This window comes from Solanum verrucosum, unplaced genomic scaffold (assembly GCF_900185275.1).
Source record: "Solanum verrucosum unplaced genomic scaffold, falcon-dt-bn FXZP01000268.1, whole genome shotgun sequence".
In the NCBI taxonomy this organism is placed as follows: domain Eukaryota; kingdom Viridiplantae; phylum Streptophyta; class Magnoliopsida; order Solanales; family Solanaceae; genus Solanum; species Solanum verrucosum.
In genome coordinates, this window is record NW_026019957.1 from 1470161 (window position 1) to 1489975 (window position 19815).

General features: G+C 33.0%; 2 protein-coding genes across 2 annotated transcripts in view; both read right to left on the reverse strand.

Annotated features, from left to right (window-relative positions):
- LOC125814483 (NADH dehydrogenase [ubiquinone] 1 alpha subcomplex subunit 6-like) overlaps window positions 1–19815 on the reverse strand; it is a 520085-nt gene that overhangs the window by 374868 nt on the left and 125402 nt on the right. The window lies entirely within an intron of this gene.
- On the reverse strand, window positions 8071–11237 carry LOC125814481 (DNA repair RAD52-like protein 1, mitochondrial). The gene is made up of 4 exons (XM_049493936.1): window positions 10934–11237; window positions 9201–9238; window positions 9007–9101; window positions 8071–8426 (listed from the first exon to the last, which is right to left on the reverse strand). Exons 1-4 carry the CDS (start codon window positions 11206–11208, stop codon window positions 8283–8285), a joined length of 552 nt encoding a protein of 183 aa, XP_049349893.1. The 5' UTR covers window positions 11209–11237; the 3' UTR covers window positions 8071–8282.

Genomic DNA, 19815 nt, shown 5'->3' on the forward strand with positions numbered 1-19815 from the left:
TTGGCTTTGATACAATGGTTAAACTAAAAAAACTCAAAAATACTCTTAACATGGTGTGCTATCATTCACTTTTGGCCAAACTGCCCACAGGATTTGCTCAAAAATGCCTCACCCTTTTCTTCTTTCCATGTCCGACTTTGTTCACACTGATCACCCTACAATTTTTTCTTTCTTTTGGATATCAATGTGGAATTTTATTTGCAAATTATACCTAAAATAAGTATTGGACCCCAAATGAAAAAACAATGAACATATTGTTTCTAGAGAAAGAGTAATTTCAATTTATTCTTTTTAACTATTCGATGTTCGGAACTTCCTATCATGATTTATGATTTATTATTAAGCACTTCTTATCAAAAGGTTCTCCAATCTCAAAATCAAAAATTGAAAGTTCTTATTAAGGGTTATAAAATGATCAGAATCATTCTATCAGATCGATCCTTGTTTACACAAATACTCAATAATTGATCACTATTGAGCCTAGTTCTAATCCAAATGCACATTTTATCTAACCTATACTTATCACCTAAACCTAGCCCATTGAATTTTTACGGCGAATGTAATAGGACTACGCTCGTGCTCACGAATATAATGTTCTAGGTTAGACCATGCTATTCAAGAAAATAAGGGCCCCGAACAAGAAAAGAATAAGACATATTGTCTTGATATTTTCATAAACGTTAAATGTAGACCTAGAATGATATATACCACATATTCTATCATAAAACATATAGTACCCACTATTTTATTTGTATTCATGTATGGCCCCCCTCGATTCATTTGAACGATCTGGTTTTTGAATTGCATCGATTCGACTTAGTGAAATTCAGACAGTGTGAGTATGCCCATAAGAGATAAAATGTTCCCTACGAAAAGGTAAACTGTTTATTCTAATTTAAGGTTTGAAGCGAGAACTCTAATTGAGAAAGAAGAGATTTCAATCATCCGATTAACATTGCGCAAGAATTTTCAATGAAAAGGTTAATTTTTCAATTAGATTCAAAATCGAGATATTCAAATTATCATACCCTTAGATGAAGATCCTATGAAATATATGACTTAAACCTAAGAGAATCTTTTTTTATAAAATTAGAGAAAATTAGTTCATTAAGTTTTCGCGACATATAGATAAAACTCTCAATAAAAACAAAAGGTTTAATTGACAATCAGTGTTCTAATATACAATGAAATATTATAGTGAGTAATTATTGTTCCTCCATTTTAAATTAGAGGTCTCGATTCAAGCATGAAAATAGAATTACATTATGAACAAAGTGATTTACCTTCCTGAAGTGAGAATTTTATCCTAAATCTAAGTTAGTTGCGCCTCTAAATAAATGTCGGATATCGGATGAAAAATCATATAAATATTAGTATTATATATTAAATAAAAGAGAGAGAAGAGAAATATCTTTTTTTTTCCTTTGAGTGCGGGTCATAGTGGGTTAAGACAACAATCGGGTCAAGACCCAATTCCTAACCTAACCCAAATTTAAACGGGTTGAGCGAGTTAGACGGGTTGAATTTGATTTTTCCACCCCAATAGTATTTATTTTTTATTTTTTAAGAATCGAGAAAGAAATAAATACTACTTCCTCCGTTTTAGTTTGTGACATTATTTTCAAATTAGTTTATTGATGCATTTCTATTATTTGAATAAATACTTTTACACCTCCTACTTTTTCTTTAATGGAATAATTTATTTGACCATATGCCTAATAGATTTTTACAGTACACAACATCTAAAAAATCTCGCAACAAAAAATAATCATGTTCTTTATTTTTATTTGTATAAATTTTAGAAAGTATACCGTAAATGATCAATATATAATCACTATATTATCTATTATAATTGATGCATACAGTGATTATATATACTTACATAGTTATATATACACTTGTTATGCACTCAATGTACACAAATGACAATTACAAATTATTACGATTAGATGGAAAATAATTTTTTTTTAAATGATTTACCTAAAAACATTATAGTCCCAAAAAACTTCTTTTTAAAAAAAAATAAAAAAATGTCCACAATTTTTTATTTGTATGGGACCAACTGATCACATACATCCAATAGTGGGCCAATAAATATGCAAATTGGCACATGGTTTATGAAAAATCCTGATCATAGATAAGTGACTAATCAGAATTCTAATCATATTGAATTTACCATGTGCTTATATTGTATAGTACTATGATTTGACACTTATCTTTTTTTTCCTTTTTTTTTTTGTTTTTATCTTAAATAATATATTAATAAACTCTATATAAAAGTTATCTATCGGAGCAATATTTTTTCCGGTCTATTTACAACAAGTAGATCCACATTAGGAGAATGAGTAATGTGTCACGAAAATTAGTACAATAAGCCGTGAATATACTTCTTGATAATGAAATTAAGGGACAACCGATAAGAGACAGTCATAATAAAATTTACAAGTCATGTTCTGATGTAATTGAAGACAAATTAAAAAGGAAAGATTTCGTGAAACTCTATTTGATAAATGAGTCGATTATTCAGAACATTTTATCATTATCATTGATTATTCACTTTTATTTCATTGATCAGGATTGTCTCGTGTCATTTATAATCACCACTATAAGATTATAATTATATAGCATTATTGCACTCTATACTTCGCTTAGAAGATGATATGGAGGACTTTACATGTTGTATTCTTCTATCTTTTGATGTACAAGAAGACACATGATTTTAACTCTTATTAAATATATAAAAATAAATGAGTTTATTAGTGAATTTAACAAAGCATACAATTATTGTTAATTGTCTTTTATAGCTAGATGTCTAGTCGTACCTTGTGAACAAAATATAAACACAAAAACTATATGTAGAAGAAAGTTTGCCCCATCGAATTTATACCCTTTTTTTAAGTAGACATTAAAAGTTTGTGGAGGTCCTATTATCCCACAAAAATATTTCTAACAATTATAAATACACCATTTTAACTCATTCTCAGATCATGTGTAATTTCACGTATTGGAGGCGCGTGAATGAAAAGAAATCACGCAAACTTTAAGTTTATAGTTATTGAAAATGGTTTCATGGGATAATAGGATCCCCACAATCTTTAGGTATCTACTTAAAAAAGGGTATACGTTCGATGAGATGGGGTAATCATGTATTTTCTCTTTTATGATATATAGTAAGTATCTCGCGTGAATACTGAATACTATAAATATCGTTCATCAACTTCATTAAATGATAATAATTCATGTGATTAACGTTTACATTTGATAATTGCATCATTAGCTTTTATATTTGAAAGTAATATCAATTACTACTTATATTACTCCTAATAAATAACACACATTGATAACCACTATCCAATGTATAGTGATTGTCAATTTGTGTATTAGGCTACACATTCTATGATCATCAAAGAAAATTAAAATGTTTTTTCGGGAGAGGAGGGGGATTATTTTTTCAAAAATTTGAAATGTTCTAAAAATAAGTAAAAATACTTTTAAGTAGAAGAAAAAATAATTATTTCTTAAAAATAACAAAAATTGAAGCGGAAAAGAATCTTGACACAAATATCCCCCTTATAAACAACTTGTGAGGTTACTGCGTATAACAACTCATTTCCTTTTATTAATATTTCAATCATACATTTAAATGATAAAACAAAAAGACAATTGCTTCATATACTTGTTGCAATTATCAAACATTTTAAAATGAATTAGTCAACCATGATATTGCTTGTTTTTTAAAAGTACTTTTCTAAAAAACTATCTTAATAAAAAAAAATCTCAAAATAAGCGATTTTTAGTAGGTTGGTCAAACAGGCTCTAAGTCCACAACTCCCAGAGAAGTATAATCGTACTACATAGAATCACATCAATAATACAAATACAGTCTCTTTTCTCTCTACTTTAATATTATTATTATTATTATTATTATTATTATTATTATTATTATTATTATTATTATTATTATTATTATTATTTCAATATTATAATATCGTTGTAAATCTAGCTCCTCGATCGATCATAAAGAATCTTCCTTTCTATACTTATCATTTAGGTTTGGTGTAACTAAAGTAGAAAGTAATTTCTAAATATATTGAGGCTATCGATATCATATACTCTACTGGAAAAAAAATCACGAAAAAGCAAACAAAAATGAAGGACTACATTAAACTAGTTATAAGTTATAACATGGTAAATTAAGAAAGGATGAGTGAAATGGAATTGATGAATGATGGATACCTTTCATGTTTCACTTAGAAAATGATAGATTTTTAGAAGTTGCTGTCATACTTTTGGAGACATTTCTCCAAAAGGTCACTCTCTTTAAATACAAGCCAAGCCTTACAAAACAAACGTGGTATGCTAAGGACCTAAAATATCAATGCTCCATTATTGCATAAATTTTTTGGTCCTTTTTGGACAATATTTATTACTCGAAATAACAATACTTCAAATTTTATTTTATTTTACATAATTTAAAGATATTTTTGTGTAAATGTTATTTTCGCTTTAAATTGACTATTTCTTAAATAGTAGTTTTTACCATTTGGTAGAGCCAACTAAGATGGGCCAACATTAGCATACACATTGGCCCAACAAGCTCTTGATGGCCTATTTTTGGATTTTTTGTGGTTGTGTTTCGTATAGTACAAAATATTTTCTGAAAATTATTTTTAAAAATTTTCCTTGTCTGGTTGGTCGAGCTCCTTAAAAAATGAGGAAAATAAGTTTCCTTATGGAAATAGCAGAAACAAGTTTCAAAAGTAACTTTAAAGTTCTTTATCTCTTTCCCACCCACCCAACATTCCCAACACCATATCTTGACCATTTCGCCCCGAAACTCCCACTCTTATAATATTTCACTAGCTTACACATAAATGCTCCTAAGAGACAAATCTGATGTATGTCTGATGAAGGACAAAAAACATTTTTTTTTTGAAGAAAAAAGAGAGAAAAGTTCAAATCATCCCTTGTGAGATTTATTCTCTTAATTCACCCTACTTTGGAGTATTGAATTGTTACAATCTTTAACCAAAAAATAATACTCTATACGTCCCAATTTATGTGTCATCCTTTCTAAGTTCATCAAGGAAAAATGTCACATTACCTTATTAGGCAACTATTCAATGACACCACCCTATTATATCATTACTAAGTCTCACTTAACACTTAATTGTGAAGAAATGTCAACTAACATTAAGCACTAAAGTGACATTAAGGACAACTTGGAAAAACATGATAAAGTCTTCTATTATTTCTTAAACTCCATGCCTAACCACCACTCGGTGCCACATAAATTGAAAATAAAATTGTTACAATATCATCTTACAAGTGATCTTTTGGGGCTAATTTGGCTATCTTACAGGTACTTATGGCAATTGGCAAGCCCAATTCTCTCCTAGCTTAAGCTCCTTGTTGGATTGGCCCAGAATATCTATTGGGCTAATGATGAAAGTATACAACTGCTATTTGGGCCAACTAATTTAGCAAATTTATCCTTCTCTACCCGAAGTTTGCACAACTACTCGATTTTGAGATCACCATTTAAATCATACTAATAATACTTAAAATTATACTAATGGGCCATTGTTTTTCATTAGTAACATATTTGCCCAGATACATGGGAAAATTTTCAAAACAACAATATTTTATCTTTTAGTGGGATTCCTTAGCAACAGTTTCATTATTTATTAAAATGTCATTATTTTAGTTTGTTAATGGATTAGTTATGTATTTATTTTATTTTGATTAATTTGAAAGAATACAAAAATTAATAACAAAAAAGAGAAAATCATGGAACGAAAAAATTCAAAAAAGGTAAAAAAAATAAATAAATACAAATCAGTTACCTTTTGAAAAAATTATAAATCTCCTTCTTTATGTCGAGGCTTTTTTTTCTTTCTTCTTAAGAACATCAATTTTTTAAAAAAAATAATTTAGTTTGTCTTCCGAATCATTCATCTTTTAACTTTCAAAGATTCTTCAAGTTGAATATGGCATATTTTTTTAAATGAAATTTTTCAAAATTGAGGACTATAAATTTGTCGCATCCAGTGAACAATCGAAAAACAACCAGGTATTTTTTTCAATTTTTTTTCTTGTTTGGATGAAATATTTGCATATGTCGAGTATAAATTGTTGTTTTTTTTTCCTAATTAAATCAGTGAAATCTTTGTATGTATTGGGATTTATAGCTTTTTACGGATGTTTTGTAATATAGGGATACAAGCATAACAATTCTGGACAGCGTACAACTATGGAGTAAAAAACATCAACTAATTAGTGGTTGTATACAGATTTTTGTTGATTTGTAGTGATTGTTGGATACAATTAAGTTGTATTCAAACTAAAATGTATTTATATCCCAGTTTGTTATATTATTATTATTTCACTGAAAATATTGTTTTCGAAAAACATAGAATAAGTTGTATTAAAATAATTGTATTTATATTACAATATCCAGTTTTGTTATTTTATTAGTATTTCACTTTAAAATTGTAGCAACTATTTTCTCTAGCTCAGTTTGTATTCCAAAAATAATTATGTATTTCAATATCATTTTGTATTTCAAACGCAAAATGAATACAAATAAGTTTGTATCCTTTCTTAATTCGTATTTATATGTCATGATTAGATTATATTGGGATACAATCAGTAACATTTTTGTAATAAATAAAAGAAAAATATATTTGGCAGTTATGTAATACAATTTTGATCCTTGAACACAATTTTTAGTTTTCACTATGAAAGTAAAATATCAATTTTAAGTTTTAATTTGAATGGTAAAGTGAGCACATAAAATGCAAAAGTTGTTGGTATACAATTCTGATGAAAACATAATAATAAAAAAGAAAGTTTCAGTTTTGGAGAACACCGATTATATCGAAGTTTGAGTTGGGAATTCTTCTTCCAAAGTTGTTTGTCAACGAAATTTTAATAATTTGTATTTCATTTGGCATACTTATTAGAATGATTACAAACTAATAAAGAAATACAAATGTCATTATACAAACCCAAACATGAAAATCATAATGAATACAAATACACATATATATTGGAATGAATACAATTTAGGAAAGGATATAAAATTCTAAAAAAAATACATTACACTGTGAAAAAAATAAATGAATACAAATATGATTCTTCAAGAACTACAGATCAATTTGACATACAATTTAGCATCCATATTGAAATGAATCTTGTATTGTACATAGCCTTTGCCTCAACTGCAATAGCCGATTCAATCCAATGCCACAAAGTTCTATTGAAAGCAACTGCAGTAAGAATAACTTGGGGGAAACTGGTGGCACCTTTAATAGGGCCATTGAAATTGATCCCAGATACCTTAGTGCCAATACCATGAAGAGATTTTAACCACCATTCATATGCTAGTAATCACGTCTTGGAGGAATTTCTGAAATATTAAAACGAAATTAGAAAAAAATTGTTTAAACGACTAAAAATTTGAAATACATAAATATTAGATGAATATGTAAACAAACTTGAATAAAAATCAAAAAAATTAACTGAAAATCCGTAATATGTACAATTCTAAATAAAACCATAGACGGTGATATTGAAAACAAATCAAAAGAAATCTAAATAACTAATCGATATTACCTTTACCAAATTCAAAATTTCTTGAATTAATCTCTAGATTTTGTTTACCAACCGATTAATCCCTTGAATTAATCCACCAATTTTGTTGAAGAATCGAGCTTTGAATACCTTGTGTTTCAATGTGAGCAAAAAACTTGAAGAAAAAGAATCTAAGAACGTGAAAATTGGGGGAAAACAAAAACTTTAATTGCGAAACGTGAAAGGTGGGAAACGTCTAAGATGTGGGAAGATATTAATGGATAGTTTTGTATTTGTTTTTTATTTTTAATCTGTTATTGGTTAGAATTTGATCCAATTATGGACTCTTTTGATTAATAAAAGGAAATATAAATAATAAAATGTGAATACAAATTATTTTTGAAAATATTGACATTCTGTCATTTTAAATAAATATTTTAAAGTGTTGTTTTGACTAAATATGTTAGGTATTATGACTATATAGCTAATTTTCCCAGATACATTTGGAGTTTCTACTCCTAGTAAATACCAACTTGCCACATTGAAAGAACATTTTTGGGCTTACAAAATGAACAAGATCAAGATAATACAGCAATCTTACAATATGAACCAGACTCCATAGTACAGTTGCCTTGTTGGTAATGTCTTTTTAACCACAAAATTGGGATCTTTGCTCATGCCAAAAAGAAATTTGGACCTATCCCAGTCTAAGACATGTCCTCGTGATAAAGATGAAGTCCCAGCCCAAAACGAGCACAAGCTCGACGAAATGCCATACCCTCTGCCTTCTGCACTGGATCCCCATAACCTGGATCATCTACTGAAGCAGTGCCAGTTGATTCTCGATATATCTAAGTCAAAACAGAGCAAAGAAATAAAAAATCATCATCAGAGTTTTGATAATGTAAAAATTTCTCATGTAAATGAAATGCAAGCAAACCAGAAAACTAGGTAACAAGCACAAGCGTACACATCTATTTTATGGGTTTTCTCCAACAGGTAAGATGCGGTGTTGTTACATGCAGTGGCTCCATACCCCAATAGACGAAGGAAAGGAATTCAAGGAAAAAAATCACAATTTCGAAATCAGCTACAAGCTTATTCAAAGCAAAGGGACAACACAGTGAATCGTAAGCGTCAGCTTGTGCTCACCTTGACTAATTCATTACATCATTTTTCGAAGATAGTAAGTGATAGGCAACTAAGAGATGTTCTTCCTTACATAGCTTTAAAGTCGGTTAAAGAGTCTTTCTGTGGCTTTTTAGGTAGGTCTTCTCAAGTTAAAAGGCAGCACCTCATGAACAACAGTATTTGGTTGCTTAGAAAAATATTACAGAAATGATATCAAGAGCAGGCTAGTTATCACTACGCAAAAGAACATCTTAATAATAGAAACAATCTGTCAAGCATAAGTAACAAAGATAGCAATACCTCTGCATCAGTCCCATATATTGTCACACGATAAACAACTGAAACTGACTTGCCATCAGATGAGTAGGTGATGCTTCGAACTTCGCCAGACCATTCTAATTGGCAACAAATTTGACTGTCAACTGGCTGACTAAAGTAAAAGTAGTTTCATTCGCAGAAAAAGGGAAAATAAATAAAAAAGAACATTGACATACCCGGAGCATGTAAATTCATAATCCTATTCACAATATGCCTGCAAAGATTCAGAAGTCATAAAAAATAAGTCGATTTTTTTTATATTGTAAAAAGCAACAGAAACAAAATGCAGAACACACTATTCCGGCAAAGTGTTAATACGTCGGGTGAAGAAATGATGAAGGCCCGCACCAATATAAAATGAAGAAAAAACATGTTTCAAAATCAACTGACCAACGAAGTTGACCACTCAGAGTTGATACTTTGGGTGCATTTGTTATGGAGGACGATGTACAACAACAACAACAACATACCCAATGATTTATTTTGGAAAATCATTTTAATGTTCATTTTCCTTGTGTGGTTGAGTACAAAAGTAAGTATAAAGAGTTGTATACAATAAAATGATAGTATTTTGATGATATTTTTGAGTTTAAAAAGTTGAGAATAAATATGTACATTTGGGATGTCTGCAAAGGATAATGATTTGCTTCCTGGAGGAGATTAACAGTGGGTTACAATATGCTTTCACAGGGGTCGGGTCTATGGCCCCTGTGATAGGAAACTGAGGAAGTACTTATGGAAAGAACTTGCTGCTATCAGTGGAATCGTTTCACTACCATGGGCTGTTGGAGGAGATTTCAATATAATAGGTGTACGGAAGAAAAAAATGGGAGAAGCTAGAAACATCAGAGAATTCTCAAACTTTATTAACGACCTACCTTTAGTAGTTCTTCAACAACTGAATTCATGCTCAGTAGGCATACAATATTTTCAGTCAATAACTGTTACAGAGATGTTGTTGCAAAGGTTTAAACAGGGAAATCCTAATTGTCCCTAGAAGATTATTTGAAAAACCAAAGCACCTATGAAAGTAAGTTTTTTGTTTGGCTAGCAACTAGGGATGCTTGCCAAACACAAGTTACAAAGGTGAGGTTTTTCCTTGTGTAGTAAATGCTATTTTTGCAATTCAGAGGAGGAAACAAGATAATATATTTTCTTGCCTTGCAGATTCTCAAGACAATTCTGGGAACTTTTCTTTAGCATAATGGGCATATCTTTGATGTTACCAGAGAAAATTAGTAGGTTGTTGGAAGTGCGGCAATCACAGAAAGTTAAAAGAGCTTATATCTAATATGGAGAGCATCCCCAATTGCATAACGTGGAACTTATCCCAGTCTTTTGAGTCTCATACATGATCTATCAGGTGTTGAGTTTACTATCACCAACTATTTATCAAAAACACACCTCAACTATCAGTTGCTCACTTCACCTACCTAAAGGATGGTAATATGTCAAGTAGGAAAAATAAGCAATCGATAGTTGAGTATGAAACTCAAAAAACTAGGATACTTTAGGTGTGTATTTCACTCTTCACTCTAAAATGCAGAATATACACAAGATAGAACACATCTTGGAGGTGAGTTATGTTATCAATCAATAACCACAGAACTCCCCCCAAAAGGTATAATCTTTATGAAGCAATTCAAGCACAACTAATCAAATGCAAAATAGTAAGTACGACAACAAAATCATACTCAGTTTAATCCCACAAATGGGGTCTAGGGAGAGTGTTGCATACACAACCTTACCACTACCTTAGAGAGGCAGTTCCCAATACATCCTCAACTCGAGTAACATATAAAAAATCAAGTATATAAAATAATTACAAAGAAGCCAACAAATAGCAATAACAAAGCATTTTGTGCAAAATGAAACAGAGAAAAAAAAAGGGGCAGAGCAGTAAGATCACCATGGTATGTATTTGATGGAGAATCCATTAGGTTCATGGCGAAACTTGATGAGTGAATCTGGAACTTTCTTGTTCAGCTCTTTCAGTATATCAGAAAGTGGTCTACTGATTCCTGAAGTTAGGTCCGCCGTTTCCCTTTCTGAATCAAACATCAATCTCTCTCTGTCTTTGTCTTTCGGAGAAGAAGAAGCCTTAGCAGAGATGGAGCGCTGGCACAATCGGAGTTTATTCAACACAGAAGACGAAGAAGTTGAACGCAATGAAGAAAATGCCATGGCTTTTCCGTTTCAACTTCACTCAAAAACCCTCCATTTCTGCCTTGAAAAAAGGGTTTCTTTATAGGGGGAAAAAATGGCAACCAAATTTCCACATTTTCAAAAGAATTAAAAAAGGATAAAAAAACATAGCTAAACTATTTCGTTTTTAATTTAAACAACTATAATAACTGGTATTAGATACAATAACGATGTAATCATTCATCAAATCTATGTTACATAAATCGAGTATTTTCATCATTACTTTATAAGAATAAGAGAAAATGGTCTAAACCCCCCAACCTATATCCGAAATCCCAACTACACACTCCAACTTTACGGGTATTCTATTACTCACCTGAACTTTATATTTCTCTATTTTCTACACATCTAAGTGTTGACCTCAACACATAAACCAAATAATTAGGCCTGCGTGATTCCACGCGTTGGGTCCCTCGCCTCTTCAACTCCCATTTCTTGTTTTTCCCCCATTTCCCTCCTAAACGTAAAAGAACGAAAAAATCCTCCTTTCTCATTTTCAATCCTTCTCCATTAGCAATGCATTTCTGGTGATCATCAAACAAATTTGCTATCATCGAACGATTTTGATGTGTATTGTCAACTTCATTTCGTAGTTTATCAACTGATTTAGTAAAAGGTTAGCTTATTTTGAGTTTGTGATTTATCCCCTAGGGTTTTTGTTGATTCGTGAAATTAAGAGCAACATTGTGTGAAATCTTATGTGTGGCTTACGATTATAGTGTTATGTGTTCATTTACACCATATTATACCACATTTTTCATGAAATTAGGTTTTTCCCTTTCTCGTCTAAGTCGCGTAATTTTGTATTATGTTCGTCTTAGTATTATGTTCATGGAGTGTTGTATTTATGTTCTTCTTAGTATTATGTTCATAGAGAAGTTGCTAGTCTGTTACTGTGTTGTATTTATGTTCATAGAGAAGCTAAATATTGTGTTGTATTCTGTTCGTTTGCTAATGTGCTGTATTATGTTCGTTTTTAAGTTCTATTCTATTATTTGGATTGCCCTCAGGTTAGAGTATGTCTATAATTACTATTTTTTTTTATTGCCATCAGGTAAGAGATGAATGGGTTTACTTTGATTGCTCTAAGGTGGTACCATGGTGGGGTGTTAGATTTAAGTAGTGGGGAACCAATATATAATGGTGGAAAAGTTACATAATTTTTGGATGTTGATGTAGATAAAATGTCATATTTTGAGTTGAAAGACTATATTAGAGAATTGGAATATAGTACAACTTGCACCTTTGGTATTAAAGCACCTAACAGTGGCATTTTGGTAGATGTTGATAATGATAAGGATATTTTAGACATGACGTGTTCCTTGGAAGATGGGAATGAAGTGGAGGTATTTGTTAGGCATTTGGTTGATGAGGCAATTTTGGGGTCCATGTTAATAGAAAATGGTAGTCATGTGGATATGGGAGAATCTGGTTCAGCTTTTAATACAAGGCCTAATGAGAGTGAAAACTTTAACTTTGGGGTAGGTGAAGACCATTTAAACAGTGAGGACCCTGTTGCTACTTTTTCAACCTCACCCCCTTTCACTACAACACCTCCTTTCAATACTGCTACTGCAGATGGTACTACTACAGATGGTGCTACTGATGATGATATAGATGTTAGTCCTGCTGGACTTGATTTCTTAGAAGAAGAAGTAGAGGGTTCTGATTATTCAACTGAGGATAGTGTTGAGTCTGAAGCTGAATTAGTTGGAGATGATGATGAGGAAGAGTATGGTATTGATGTACATGAGGAGGTTAGGGAGTTGAGGGATGAAAAAAAGAAGTTTTCAAAGGAGGAAAATAAAGGAAAGAGTAGCAACTGACAATGAAGAGGTACCAGTAGGTGAAGCTGAACCAAATCTAGGTTTTGATGAAACTGGAACAGGTAAAGTAAGTGATGAAGGAAGGCTAGGAGGTGATGAGCCTTACTTTGCAAGTTCTGATGAGGATAGTTTTGAGTTAGATGAAGATGAGTGTTGTAATGATGATGAACATGAATCTAGTAGATCAAGAAGGGTAAAATTGTCAAGAAAGAGGAGTTCAAAAACTCAAAAAATCATTCATGATCCTACTACAAAGAAAGTTGTGTGGCAGTTGGGCATGGTGTTTAAAGATGTGAAAGAATTAAGACAAGCAGTAATTAAATATGTAGTTAGAAGGAGGGTTCAGGTGGAGAAGTGGGTGAATGAGCCAAAGAAAGTTAGAGTTAGATGCAAAGATGGTTGTCCATGGCTTTTGTATGGATGCCTTGACAAGACAACAAATAATTTCATGATAAAAACTTACAATCCAAAGCATACTTGCAACAAGACAACTAGAAATTGCTTGTGCAATGCAAAGTTTTTATCTGAAGCCTTCAGAGAAAGAATAACTGAGCAACCAAACATAAGAGTCTTCAAGTTGCAGGAGATGATTAGGAAAAAGTTAAAACTTCATGTTGGCAAGACTACTGTGAGAAGAGAAAAAGCTAAAGTGTTGAAAGATATAATGGGTGATCATGTTGTGAAATTTGGAAGAATACTTGATTACAAGGATAAATTGTTGAGGACCAATCCAGGGACCAGTTGTGTTGTAAAAGTTAGTGAACCTGATGCAGAAGGCAACTTAATATTTCAGAGTTTTTTCATCTGTTTTGATGTTTTAAAGAAGGCATGGATACATTCTAGAAAGTGCATAGGCTTAGATGGTTGTTTCCTTAAAGGTGTTTGTTGTCACGCCCCGAGCCTACACCCTGGGCGGGACCGACACTCGGAGACCATTGCTGGCCCAAAGCGAACCCTTGACCTGGCTTTCTTAATTCAGCGGAAACTTAACTCAAAAGCATAACTCAATGCAATGGAAGGTTATAAACAACCAACTGATAAAAACTGGCCAAAAAGGCAGCTCGAGTCTCAAAATAGAATATTTACATATATACATAGATGAGAGACTCAATACTAACTGACTGACTGTCTATGAAGCCTCTAAAATACTAAGATGGATGTTGGGACAGACCCCGCAACATCCTAATAAAACAAAACTAGGAACACAAAATATCCGAGTCCTCCGGAATGCAAAGAGGCTCACCACTGACTCTGGAGTGCTCAACTGGATCAACGGCGTGCTGGATGCTGATCCTGGGTACCTGCGTCTGCATCATAAGACGATGCAGGCCAACTGGCATCAGTACATGAAATGTACGAGTATGCGAGTTGGACCGCTAAACAACAACTTAAGCTTGAAAGGGATACAAAAGAGAGCTTACCTTGGCTCTGTTCAACTCAAGAATAGCTGAACTCAATATATAAAGCAATAAGACACATGCAATATATATAAAGCTTTGTAAAACTATTTAAAACATGACGTAAAAATCATATTTATAATATCATGAAAATACCATGCTTCCTCTCAAAGTCTACTTGTGCAATGCATGAATGAAGTCCCATACCCCCATCTATACTAAGCAGAACTTATCGAGGAACCAAGCTCTTTCTACTGCTGTGGGAGTTCTCTAACCGATAACCATCACATAAGAGCTACAGTGATGATACATCGATCGACCTCACGCTGCCAGAGCATCTTATACCCGGCCAAAGGTATAAGACCTGAACTGCCTAATGGATCCACTAGTCTATCTGGAAAAGGATTCATCTAAAAAGTATGATCCTTTTCTACCCATGGTGGCTAACATGGTTCTATGGGGGCTGTGGGTTCTTTGAACGCCCTATTCGGTGCTCAAGACTACTCCCAAAAATACTTTAGCTTATAAGTGTTTTAAACACATCTTTCTTTAGTTGAGGTAATTACTCAAAACTACCCTCTTAAAAGAGGTAATTGCTTTTGAAAACTCTTTCTAAAAAGAACATCTCAAAACCATATTTTAATATGATCATTGATGACTCGGGATATTCATACTGCTTAAACATTTATGGTATATCTAGAGACCATACTGTTTAAACATTGATGACATACTCGATTTGTCATACTAATCATGTTTTAGAAATTCTTTTGCAAAACTCATCTTTTCTCAAAAAGAGATAGTACTCAAACTTCTCAAAACTCTTTTGGAAATCTCAGTTTCCTCTCAACTTAAATGTGAAAACACTTATAAACTTCTTTGGGAAATACTTAGTTCCCTAATTACTTTTGAGAAATGAACTCAACTCTTGACTCTTGACTTAATTTGAAAACTCTTGACTTAACTTGGAACTTTATACTTAACTTGGAACTTTATACTTAACTTGGAACTTGAGCCTTAAAATGAAGTTAAAACGTTTGACAACGACTATTGGAAAGCTTTAAAGACTTGCTTGGACTTACTTAACTTCTAAGCTTGGCTCTAACTTCACTTGACTTCTAACTTCACTTGACTTCGATCCTAACTCACCTTGAATTGGATTATGGATTCAAGGGTAATGATCTCATGTTTACGACACTTCTCATTTTCTTACTCACTTGCTCGAGTCTTGAAACAAGTTACTAGAAATTGTAGACGACTCCTCATAAAGACTCAAAGGGATTTCCTTAGAATATTTGAAAGAATTCTCAAAACATAACTCTCAACTCTACCTTGAATTTGAATTTGAATTATGAATTCAAGATTTTGATCATGTTAGGAATGACTTTTTAGGTGTTTAGAAGTAACTTAGAGTAGTTGGAATCGAAAAGGAGTGAATGTGCACTTTAAATGAACTAAAACGGGGCAACCGATGACAACTAGATGGGGCAAGTGACCCTGGCGCCATGGGTGGCGCGGGGCGCCAGCCCCTAAACTTCAGAGGTGAGTTTGGGGCGCTCTGGTAGGCGCGTCGCGCCAGGCCCCCAACCCAGAAATTCAGCAAGCTCATTTTCTCATTTTCTCACCTTATTTCACCTAAAATCGAATGGTTTCTTCCCCAAATCACTTAGAATCATTAAAACCCTCAATATACCATAGATTCAACTCAAAAACACCACCGGAAACATACACCAAACCAACAAGAAACTTCACAACACAACCACAAACTTCAACCAACACAACCACAAACTTCAACAAATACAACCAACAACTTCAACAAACATAATCAATCTTTTTTTCTCGAAAATAAAATGAGTTTGGCGTGTGGGGGAAAGTATCACCCAACACTAAAAGCTCACATACCTTAATAGGGATCACCCCCGACGATTTCCACGACGATCTTGCTTGATCTCCTCTTTCTTCTCTTCTTCTCTTCTTCTCTTCTTCTTCTCTCAAGCCCTAGCTCTTACTCTTTTAAAAAAATGGTAAAACTGATCAAAAACATCAGCCTAACACATATATATATCCACAATAAAAGGCTAGGGAAAAGACCAAAATACCCTTACAAATTTCCGGATGGATTCCCTGCCAACTGCCCAACTTTCAAAGGACATAACTCACTCATACAAACTCGGCATCGAGCAAACTTAGTGGCGTTGGAAAGATCATTCCACAAGCTTCGCAACCATAACTGGAACTACTCCTAACTCATCCTGAGCTAGGAGTTACGACTGCTCAAAGTTGGCCAAAAATTCACTGATTTCCATACTTGGCCAAATTTCCAATACTTTAAAATTCTTTCCAAAAATGAAAATTTCCAATTCTAAGCCTCTTCAATTATTTCACGTTGCCGGATGTTACATTTGTAAAGGCCAACTATTAGTTATTGTGGTCAGGGATGGTAACAATCAGATGTTGCCACTTGCTTGGGCAGTAGTTGAAAAGGAGAACAAACACATATGAACCATGTTTGTCAAGTGCATAAGGGATGATCTGGGACTTGGAGATGGTGAAGGTCTCACCTTGATTACAGATATGCAAAATGTATGTGAAGTTATTTTGTAACTTTCAATTTATATATGTAATTGTGACCTAATCATCATATATTGCAAGAAATGTCTGTAGCAATTACAAATGTATTACCTTGAACATAAAATGTGTGTTAGGCACATATTAGCTAACTGTGCTAAGGATTAGAGGGGTTTTCAAAGAAGACAACAATTTTGGAAGATAGCTAAGAGTACATTTAAGTCTCAATTAAGGAACAATATAGAGAAGATGAAGTTGTTAGGTCCAGAAAAAATGATAGATAACTTAATGTGCTACAACATTAATTTTTGGTGCAAAGTTTACTTCAATACTGAAGTAAAGTGTGACTCTGTAGACAACAACATGTCTGAGTGTTTTAATATATGGAGCTTGGCTGCTAGACACAAGACCATCATTACTATGCTTGAAGAAATAAGAGTGAAGCTGATGACAAAAATCGCCAAATTAAGGGGGTTCCCAAGTACTTAGAACTGTAATTTCTCTCCAATGGCTCTGAAGGTTTTATAGGAGAACATTAGTAGGTCTATGGATTGTACCATTGAGTTTAATGGAGCTGTTGGATTTGAAGTGAAAGAAGGGCTTTGTCAACACAAAATGGATATTGCTAGGAGAACTTGTAGTTATAAGGTGTGGCAGTTAAGGGGCATACCATGTGCACATGTTGTGACTGCATTATACTTTAAGAAGTTTTCTCTTTATGACTATATAGACAACTGCTACAGTAAGGAAACTTACTTGAGGATTTATGCCAATGTTATTGAACCACTCACAAACATGGAGATGTGGCCAATTTCTACAAACCCCACTATTGAGCCATCAGAAATCACAAACATGCCTGGTAGGCCACCTAAGGCTAGAAGAAAAGAAGTTGGAGAAACTAAGAAATCTGGGAAGCTTCCCAGGACTGGACTTGCAATGACATGTAGTATATTCCATGTCAGAGGCCATAACAAGAGAGGGTGTCCTCAAAGAGAAGGTGTTGAATCATCAACAAGACAAAGTGCACCATCACCTACTGCATCAGTAAGGGCAGAACCAATAGGTTCAGGCAGGGGAAGAAGCAAACCAAAGGTAATATTTGAACTTGTTTTACTTTTTCTTAATTTATGACTTATTTTTTCTCTTATATGTATAGAAAACTCCATCAGCACCATCAGAAGGTGAGCCTCCACTTAAAATGGGAAGAGGAAGACAAAAAAAACATCATTAGTAGCACCTAGTGCACCTCCCCTACCTACTGCACCTACTGATTTTCCTGCATTCTCTTCTGCTCTTCCTACTTATCATGCATCATCTTCAATAACTGGTACTACTAAAAGAGGAAGAGGTAGGGCAGGAGAAACACATCTCCAGAGAAAAGATCAAGAGTCATGGGAATGGGTGTGTTCCAAGCGACAAATGGCTTCAAAGTCATGAATGTGAGTCTTTGATATATGTTAACAACTTAAATATTGAATTATAATCCTAATTTTGTTTAATTAAACAACTTAAATATTGATATAATTCTGATTTTACTATTGCCTGGCATGCCAAGTAGTAAGATCTACTCTATTGGACAAGCAAAAGTGACAAGATCATCTGATGTAACTGGTGACATTGGTTATACACCAAATAATACAACTAAGCTGGAATGGAATGGTAAAGCAGCAATCTCAACAAGGAAGCTTCATGAGATTAGAGAGAAGCAAAGAAAGAAGACAATGGGAAGTAGTTCAAGTCAAAATGACACTTCTTCACAGTCAAAGATGTCACGAAAATTGTAGTGATGTTGATGTATTTAAGCACTTTTAAGTTAGTCCATACATGTTGCATTAATGGCCTGCTATTTTGGATTTTGTTTGTTGGTAAATTTTGCCTTATGTGAGGGCTTTTGAATATGACATTATTTAGGTAAATTCTGTCTTATGTGAGGCCTTATGAATGAATGGTGATGTTGTGTTTTAAAATGATTGTTGTGTTGTCTATCAAATTGTATTGGCTATTCAAGTGTGCTTACATATGTTGTGTCGGTTATGTGTTTTACAAATGGTGTTGTGTTGTCTATGTTGAAGTATGAATGGATGACTAGGTTGTTGGTTGTTGATGAAGTGTTGCATATTAATACAATCTTCAATTGACATCATAGATACAAAATGACACACATACATTGACAATTTTAATTAAACATAACAACAATACAAATCAAAGAGAAATCCAAATATGCAGCACTTGAACTACTGGTTGCTGATGAACATAGCAACAACACAAATCAAAATACACAAAAGTATCTTCCTATTGAACCTACACCATTTCAACCTTCTATTGAGTCTCCTCTCCAATAATAAATTAGAGTTCCTCAAGTTGTCAATATGAACCTGTCTAATACATAATTCTTGCTCCAACTCATTGATTTTGTTTACCAATCTTGGAATGATAAAACTCGATCTTGGATCCACTTCTTCTTTGTCCCTCCATCGAAAAAATTTGTAATTTTTAGACTGAAAATGATCCAAAATAGTACATTAGCATTGTTCAAAATAAAGTGTAGAAAGAATACAAGAAAAAATACATACAAAATAGCATGGGCAAGACCAAAATCTTCTTCCCGGATTTAATTTCGATCAAGAAGTTTGCAAATTCAGCAAAATTTCGTGTTTGCATCTCACTACAGCGTTGGTCTGATTCATCCATACAAAGCTTATTCAAGTTTTCATTTGCCATTTTTGATGAATTTCGAGAAAATTTAAAATTCGAATTAGAGATCTAACTAAGAAATTAGAGTAGATTACAAACCCTAA